Raw genomic sequence first — 9,607 nt, forward strand, 5'->3', positions numbered from 1 at the left:
ACTCCAAAGATGGTGTTATGTTTAGCCACAGTACCAACAGGACTCTAAGATCCACTAGCAAGAAGAGTGAAGGCAGAGTGCAAACTGTGCAAGTCGGTCTGGCTCATGGCAACTAGAGTCTAAATCAAAGTGCCTAGCCAGAATTCTCCAGCAGTGTGCCAAGTGACCAGAAGCTGGAGAACCTCCTGGGGTCCTTTGGTGAGCTTGGATTTTTCTGGTGATTGATCACTGCGGAGACCTGGGACAGGACCCCCCATTGCTGTCATCTTTCTCTTGACCTCATGATTAGTCCCTGTCCCTTCTTTCTGTCCTTCACTGGCTTTTCTCTTCCCTGGACCTTTGAGTGGCAGAGAGCAGAGGTACAAGATTTGGCCTCTCCCTTCCTCTCTCTAAGCATATCAGTCCTTCAATCCTTTTGTGGGTTTTTCTCCTCCTAGTAACTACGCAGGACATTATTAAAGCTACAGGAACTTGGTTGGGCGTAGTGGCTCATGCCTGTAATCCCAGAACTCTGGGTGGCTGAGGTGGGCAGATCACTGAAGTCAGGAGATTGAGACCAGCCTGGTCAACATGGTAAAACCCCATCTCTACTAAATATACAAAAATTAGCTGGGTGTGATAGTGCACGCCTGTAAACCCAGCTACTCAGGAGGCTGAAGCAGAACTGCCGGAACCCAGGAGGCAGAGATTGCAATGAGCCGAGATCGTACTACTGCACTCCAGCCCAGAAGACAGAGTCAGATTCCACCTTTAAATAAATAAATAAATAAATAAATAAATAAATAAATAAAGCTACAGGAACTGTTAACACACTGCACTTTTGGTTTTCAGTAAAATAGGAGTGGACCTCAGCTTCATTGTTCCTTTGTCCTTTGCTGGCTTTCCTCTTAAGTCTTTAGGGGACCCAGAGTCTCCTGACTGCTACACTCTCCATAATGAAGCCTCAGTCTTCAATTTCCATAGTTTTCTCTGCAAATTTCAGAATTAATATTTTTTGCCAAGTGTTTTCCTTTCTCTCTTTTAGTTGTGTGTGTGTGTTTGAGAGCTTTCATCTTAAAAATTAAACACAGTTTTGGATAATAAAGGAATGTTTACCCTTAAACCTATTCTACATATTTTATGTAATAATTTCTAACCATGGATCTTTTACCTCTAAAATAATATTTTCTATTTTTCTATTCCTTCTGCATGTGTAAACTCCTTCTTCCCTGGGCCCACCCCCAATTCCTGCCATCTCGTTATCTCCATCTGCCAGTTTTGATTTCTGGCCAACCACCAGATGTATGGTAACCACCAATTGAACTGGTAGGATCATATATTCAGTATGGAAACACTGTGGAAATTAGTCTGACATACATATTCTTCTGGCCCAAAACACTATGGAATTTTTTTTTTTTTTTTTTTTTTTTTTTTTTTGAGACAGGGTCTTGCTCTGCCACCCAGGCTGGAGTCAGTGGTGCAATCATAGTTCACTGCAGTCTTGACCTTGACCTCCTACACTCAAGCTATCCTCCCTTACTTAGCCTCCCAAGTAACTGGTACTACAGGCATTCTCCATTACCCCCAGCTAATTAATTTTATTTCTGTAGAGACAGGGCCTTACATGTTGCATAGGCTGGTCTCGAATTCCTGTGCTCAAATGATGGTGTGGGCCACTGCACCCAGCCTGTTTTTTAAGAAGTCATTCTGCATTCAAAATGTGCAGCTAGCTCCCGTTCCCTACAGGTGAGGGAACATGAATCATTGTCTGGGTTATTCACGAGGAATGTGTTCATTCTGGCCAGTATCTATCATTTATCTAGTTTATTGTTCCAGTCACTCATTCCAGGTTATTTACTGACTACTTATATTTCTAGTGTCTAGTGTGCTAGACACTAGGGTTATAAAATAACTGATACTGTGCTTTATGCACAAAATTGCTAATCCTATTACTGAAAATTTTATTAGTGACTTGTCTGACTTGGAAGTCACTGGTAGATATCAGTTGGCCCATTGCAAAACGAGGGGCTTGTATTAAGTGATCTTATAATTTTAAGGCCTCTAAAATAAAGGGATGTAGGAGATTTGACTTCTTGCCTTAATCTAATCATTAAATTGCTCAGTGCCTTTTAGTACAATGTTCAGTCTCTAGATCTCAGTCTCCTTCTCCTCTGTAAAATGAATGATGGCCGAGCATGGTGGCTCATGCCTGTAATTCCAGCACTTTGGGAGGCGGAGGCAGAGGCGGAGGCAGGTGGATCACCAGAGGTCAAGAGTTTGAGACCAGCCTGGCCAACATGGTGAAACCCCGTCTCTACTAAAAATACAAAATTAGCCAGTTGTGGTGGCGCACACCTGTAAGTTCAGCTATTTGGGAGGCTGAGGCAGGAGAATCACTTGAACTTGGGAGGTGGAGGTTGCAGTGAGCTGAGATCACACCACTGCACTCCAGCCTATGCAAAAAGAGTGAAACTCCATCGCAATAAATAAATACATACATAAAATAAAATAAATGAAATGAAATGAAATGTACTAGAGTAGGTTAGAAAAAGTGTCCAAGGAACTTTGTTTTGAGACAGGGTCATACTTTGTTGCCCAGGCTGGAGTGCAGTGGTGATCACTGCTCACTGCAGCCTCCACCTCCCAGGCTCAAGCGATTCTCACACTTCAGCCTCCCAAGTAGTTGGGACTACAGGTGCATGCCACCACACCTGGCTAATATTTTTACAACATTTTTCACAGAGATAGGGTCTCACTATATTGCCTAGGCTGGTCTGAAGCAATCCTGCCTTGGCCTCCCAAAGTGCTAGGATTATAGGCATGAGGCACTGCACTCAGCCAAGGAACTTTGTCAATAGATCTTTCTAGGATAAGAGGGTTCTGTGTTCAAGGAGGTCTCAGAAATGCTGGAGTCAATAGGTTTCTTTACTCCAGGATTTCTCAGAAACTTTACTGTGCCAATTTTGCTTCATGACTCTCCAAGAGGAAGACAGCAGATAATGTTTCCCAAATTTATTTGACAATGGAACCCTTTCCCCCAGAAGCATCTTCTTCATACTAATAATGTCTTTCAGAATACATTTGGGAAATGTCTTAAACATGCCCTCTAAAACCCTTTATTGCAGCAATTCTCTCTACCCTTGGATCAACTTCATATCACAGGTGTCTGCTAGTTTATGTTCTAATATAACTGTTGTGTGCACAGTACTATTTCTTGTTTCTCTTCAAGTTATGCTTTCATTGTCTTTGGTACTCGGGCTACAATCTCATCAATCCTGGGTACATGGCCTGCAAAATCATACATCTCATTAGCACTTTGGACAATAACGTCCAGAACAAATGTACAGTCCATTTTGCAGAGAAACATTCCACAGAGCAGCACAGAGGAGCTCTTTGGAGGAAAGGGATGAAGTAAATGAATATGAAGAACAACAGCATTAATAGGGCAGAATTCCTCAGAAACACAGAAAAATATATTTGACATTTTGATGACTATATAACATAGTTTTTTCTGTCACAGGACTGCTGTTCCCAACCAAGACTGTTACGACTCAAAGTAACAGAGCTGAGTGGCTCCACGCAAAAGTCTGTGTTCAACATCTGTCATGCTGGAGATCATTAATGTTCAATTGCTTCCTATTGTCTTCCTGTCATTCAACTTCATTTCATTGTCATTGCTTCAGCTGGGGGATTAATCAACTATTTATGGGAAGACAGGACTTGGAGTCAGGGCAGTCACAATGGGGTTATAGTCTGAGCAATGGTGGGGAAAGCAAGTCACGGTTAAAATACTTCTGGTTTGTGAGAGTTTCTTGATACTTTAATTACATAATCATATTTGAGAATAATGCTGACATGTCCATATCTCGGAAAAAGAAAGAGCATACTTGCTCTTCTTAAAGAATCCAGTAAGGATTCTGGATTGAACCTATTTGGAGGTAGTTTTCTGGCTCATTATCCAGGGTACCCAGGATTGATGAGATTGTAACCCGAGTACCAAAGACAATGAAAGCATAACTTAAAGAGAAACAGGAAATAGTACTGTGCACACAACAGTTACGTTAGAACATAAACTAGCAGACTGTCATTATCAATAGCAGAAACCATGCTTTGCTATTATTCCAGGGGGCAGTTGACACAACTGAAATGTTCAAAGATATAAACTATTTTCAAAAATTGTGCTTTAGGAACTATTTTTTAAAACCTCACAAGTTACTTAGATGTTCTCATTTTGCACAAAAATGTGCATTATGATTAGTTTTCTTTGATTTAAATGTTAAATGATTAGTTATCATCTCAGTGCATTTCCCACAAACATTTATGAACCTGTGGCAGGGGAAATGAAGTATAAATACTGAATTAATTTGCCTAAGTATCTGAACTCAAGCAACCCAATTTTATAATTAGAATAATATAAAGTGTTATACACACGTTAATATCTTTTGATATGTTATAATAATTGTTTCATAGAAAACAGCCAAATTATTTGCACAGTAAAATTCCATGTCTGCAATAATATTGGCACCTGCTAATTTGTTCCAATTTACTTAATAACTAAAATTTAAATGTCAGTATATTAGATCAGCGTTATGCAAAATTGTCACACTTCTCAACAAAGCTACATCATCTTATGCTACAGTCCCGATGTATCTCATAATGCCAAAACCGACATCTTCACACAGATGATTTCTAATAATTTACAAATCCTCGGTTAAGTTTTTGACACGTAAGCTGCCCACTGATATGGGAAAAGATAGACCAAGCTCTGCCCCAACCCCCACCTTGTTATTCTTTTGGGGACAGCCAGGCCACTCCAGATGGTGTGTTAGTTAGTGTTGGACATAGCTTTGGAGAAACTTCAACAGACTAAGGCTGTAATGTCAGGATTTTGCTGTGAGTCGCCCCCTCCCCCCCGCAGTTCCCAGGGTAGGAAGGTGCTGAGATAGAAGCCGAGGGACGCCCGCCCACCTGCCACCACCTGTTCCCTCCTTCAGCTCTCTGCTATAAATTCTCCTGTCTCCAAGATTCATCCCGCACTCTCCGACAGCTACTGCGCTAAAAGCGCTCCTTCCCTGAGCTTCGGGAAAGAGTTCATCTTCCTGCAAAGGAGTCTCAGGCTTTCCCAGAGGACTTGAAAGGCCTTCCTCGAACCAGCCACACCAAACTCTGCTGCAGAAGGTTTCCTTCTCTTTTTCAACTTCACGTTGAGAAAATGACTTTCCCTTGAGCGTCTCAATTTCTCCTAAATTTGGGGAAGTGAAGAGATATCAGCCTGGTCATCCAGTAGGACAGAAGGCCGAGTCCCGCACTCCGCCCTGTAAACTATTTGATTGCACGTGAGTTGCTTTGTTTATGACTTATTTGCTCAGAAGAGCCACGTTGGGAAGCGGCTCGAGAGACCAGCCCACGCGCAGGTCCTGAGCGGGCGTGCGTGCGTGCGAGGTTGGCGCCTCGCTGCTTCGGGCCAAGGATGAAGTCCTGCAAACCCGGCGGCCCGCCGGCGGGAGCGCGCGTTGCTCCCCCGTGCGCGGCCGGCGCCGAGTGCGCGGGCACGTGCTCCGGGGCCGGGCGGCTGGAGAGCGCGGCGCGCAGGCGCCTGGCGGCCAACGCGCGCGAGCGCCGCCGCATGCAGGGGCTCAACACGGCCTTCGACCGCTTACGGAGGGTGGTTCCCCAGTGGGGCCAGGATAAAAAGCTATCCAAGTACGAGACCCTGCAAATGGCGCTGAGTTACATCATGGCTCTGACCCGGATCCTGGCCGAGGCCGAGCGATTCGGCTCGGAGCGGGACTGGGTGGGTCTCCACTGTGAGCACTTCGGCCGCGACCACTACCTCCAGTTCCCGGGCGCGAAGCTGCCTGGCGAGAGCGAGCTGTACAGCCAGAGACTCTTCGGCTTCCAGCCCGAGCCCTTCCAGATGGCCACCTAGGGCGCGCGCCTCCGCGGCGGTGGATGCCTGGCAGCCGCTCCGAGCCGCGGCCCTGCCCCAAGTAGCCCAGAAGCCTCCGGCAGCCCCGGATTCTAAGAATGCATTCCTCGAGGAAAATCAGTCGATTCTCAGATTACCTTTATTTGCATCATCAGACCTATGGACGCAATAATTTAATTGCCATTCTTTTCCCCTCCTCCTATTTTGTAGATTTCATTAATGGATCTTGTGAATGGGCTGATTGCTGTGAAAATAATGCCCCCTTTCCCCTTTTCTGGGCTACTCTGAGGGAAAATAATCTTAGGAAAAAAAAATAGGATTAGGCTATTCTGTTCCAGTCCTCAGAGAAATAATCACTTTCTTAAACTTTGTGAGTTTGTCCTGTTCTGGTGAAGTTACGGTATCCATTACTCACAATAGAGCTACCTTCCTGTTGTGTAAATGCGTTTTTGCTTTAGTGCATTGTGTGTGCATGCATGAAGTAGAAACACTTTTTTTTCGGGGTACAGTACATGGGTATCGGTGCTCTGTATTTTTTTAAACTGTGTACACATTATTAAATATAGATTTTATAAAATATAAATAAAACGTGGATTTGTTTTCATGCTAACTACCTTGTCAGTTTCCTGATGGCGCTAAAGAACTCTTTGGAGGTGATGATATAGAATGCTTCCCTGAGCAAAGATGTGGAGTGTTTAAACCTAATACGACCAATAAACGAATGTGCCGCTTTGTAGTACTGCCTCAAAAAGCTGATGAGAGTACATGTAATTAATTTGAACATTTTCTCTGTCACTTGTAAATTTTGTTGATTTTTTAAAAGATTAAAGTGAAATATTTAGCTTTTAAGTAACTAGATACAGAGTTCCTCAATATTTTATTACCCATATTAAGCAGATTACTAAGTCTTTACAAGTACCCAAATATATGTAGTTATTCTTATATGTATACAGTAATGTACATATACACATATATACAGGAATACACACATGTATTTCTAAAACTAACACATAAATTAAAAATATTGCCTTTGGAGGCGATTTTCTTTTTCTTTTTTTGAGACAGAGTCTCGCCCTGTCGCCCAGGCTGGAGTGTAGTGGCGTGATCTCGGCTCACTGCAAGCTCCGCCTCCAGGGTGCACGCCTCCGGAGTAGCTGGGACTACAGGCGCCCGCCACCACGGCCGGCTAATTTTTTTTTTTTTGTATTTTTAGTAGAGACGGGGTTTCACCGTGTTAGCCAGGATGGTCTCGATCTCCTGACCTTGTGATCTGCCCGCCTTGGCCTCCCAAAGTGCTGGAATTACAGGCATGAGCCACTGCGCCCGGCCGGAAGTGATTTCCTTTTTATCAGTACAAGTTGGACAATAAGGGCTTCACTACCATCAAGACCAATCAAAATGGGAGCAAAATAATAAACATGGTATTGATTTGAATTACTTTTATTAATTTGCTTAACCATTGCATGAATAAACCAAGCCCTTCATATAAAGAGTGACTTGGTGAAGAGTGATGCATGCATTTGGGAGAATGTCTTACTCATAATTAGGAAAAGCAGGACTCTAAGTTATCTATGCATTTGGAATTTGTCTTGTCACAAGTCAACAAAAACAACACCAATCACTCCCAAAACTCTTTTATTTTGGATTCCAAAGTCTAACCTCAGACACAGCTGCCTCTTCGCAGTTTATTTACAGACTTTATTACAATTTTTATTTTCTTAGTTATCCCTATCAAAATCTATTTGGTTTGTAATGAGGGAAAGTGTCTTCCCCAGCCCATATATACATTTACACTTAAAAAAATCACAAGTGGGCCAGGCGCAGTGGCTCATGCCTGTAATCTCAGTACTTTGGGAGGCTGAGGCAGGTGGATCACCTGAGGTTAGAAGTTCGAGACCAGCCTGACCAACATGATGAAACCCTATCTCTACTAAAAATACAAAATTAGCCTGGCGTGGTGTCATATGCCTATAATCCCAGCTACTTGGAAAGCTGAGGTAGGAGAATCGCTTGAACCTAGGAAGTGGAGGTTGCAGTGAACAGAATTGCACCATTGCACTCCAGCCTGGGCAATAAGAGCAAAACTCTGTCTAAAAAAAAAAAAAAAAAAAAATCACAAGTGTATTTTCAGAAGCCTTTTGGGAGTTTGAAGCTGCATTTCCCTTTCCAGGTGATATCTGTTAATAAGAAACAGAGGAGAGGCTCAGAACTTTGCTTCCTGCAAATTTGATAGTAAACTGAAAATTTAGAAACTGCAAATTCTTTAGTGAAATGTTTAACTTCTTGACTTCAACAACTTTTAAAAGATGCTGTGTAATCTAGCAGACAAACAACACAATTCTAGAAGTGATGATGCCAGGACCCCTTTCTAGTCACAACTCCACTCTGCAGTGTGCACTTGGGTCAATAGCAAGATTCAAGGCCTTACTCGCTATTAGGGCACAATAGTCTACTTACTCAGATCTCCTGAAAAGCTTCATTAATAACTCCAGTAAGTGTGCAGAGTTTGAGAATGAGCAAAATCGGTGCTTTTATCAGAGAACGTCTCAAAAATATATTAAGATCATTAGTCATTTTCCAGGTAGGGTGTCACATCTCCCTCTCTGAACTGTAAGTACCTTGTGAAAGAGTAGTGTGCTTTTCATTATTTGTCTATGGCTTCTAGTATAGGGCTTTGCACAGAAAAAAATTATTTTTTCAACAGATATTTCATTTTTGGCTACTAATTTAACAACACTTTCTCAATGAAATAAAACAATTCAATTAAAATGATGGGATTCTAATCTCATACTTCTTCCCTAACCTCACACCTCCAAAAGAATGGGAGTCTGTCTTTTAAATATTAAGCCTTTAGCTGTCTGCTTCTGGAAGCAACTTAGCTCTTGCCAAATTTCTAAACTTTCCACCCCACTCAATGTACTAGTTTTTTTTTTTCCTGAAAGACATTTGAGGGAACAGTAAATAAGCCTCAGTGATAAAATCCAATCTTTGATGAAACTCTCCAAACTGTATGTTGAGAGATCCATTGTGGTTTATGAAGTAGGAGCTCAGATTAAACCAAGTATAAAATCTTTCTGCAGTCAAGATTCATCTATTATGATAATAGAATTTAGATTACCAAGCAACCTAAAACTTGCTGTAGTATTTTATACTGTTCATCTTGAACATTCATTTTCTTTCTAGTTTGACAAGACATTAAAATTCAAAAATATTTTTGTATCTGCACTCCCTTTTTTCAACAAATCAACAAATATTATCAAGTACCTACACATACCCAGTCTTATGTGACACCATTCTTGTCCTTGGCTAGACAACCAAAAGAGAACACACATGTTCTAATCAATAAGTAGTCCTAAACAGAGTTTAGCTGAATCCTTCAATAGTGTAGTACCAGGGATATGTGCTATAAAAGCTCCTAAGAGAGGGGCATTAAATAATAAAGGAAGACCTCCTCTGAAAGTTTAACTAGCTATTATTATATGTGGGCTCTCCCTGGGTACAGGCTAGAGACTGAGCTCCCAAACCCCAAGGTCAGAACTCTTGAAGAACCACATACAAATGAATGGGACTATCAAGATGGGAAAGGTGACTGGGCACCGTGGCTCATTCCTGTAATCCCGGCACTTTGGGAGCCTGAGGCAGGAGGGTAACTTGAGGCCAGGAATTCAAGACCAGCCTGGGCAGCAAAGCAAGACTCTA

General features: G+C 42.3%; 1 protein-coding gene across 1 annotated transcript; it reads left to right on the top strand.

Moving 5' to 3' along the window:
* The first annotated feature begins 4,990 nt into the window (after positions 1-4,990).
* ATOH7 (atonal bHLH transcription factor 7) lies at positions 4,991-6,515 on the top strand. Its single transcript, XM_017851406.1, has one exon. The coding sequence runs from the start codon at positions 5,450-5,452 to the stop codon at positions 5,906-5,908; it is 459 nt and encodes a 152-aa protein (XP_017706895.1). The 5' UTR covers positions 4,991-5,449; the 3' UTR covers positions 5,909-6,515.
* Positions 6,516-9,607: the final 3,092 nt, after the last annotated feature.

Source organism: Rhinopithecus bieti, unplaced genomic scaffold (genome assembly GCF_001698545.2).
Source record: "Rhinopithecus bieti isolate Rb0 unplaced genomic scaffold, ASM169854v2 scaffold_33940, whole genome shotgun sequence".
In the NCBI taxonomy this organism is placed as follows: Eukaryota; Metazoa; Chordata; class Mammalia; order Primates; family Cercopithecidae; genus Rhinopithecus; species Rhinopithecus bieti.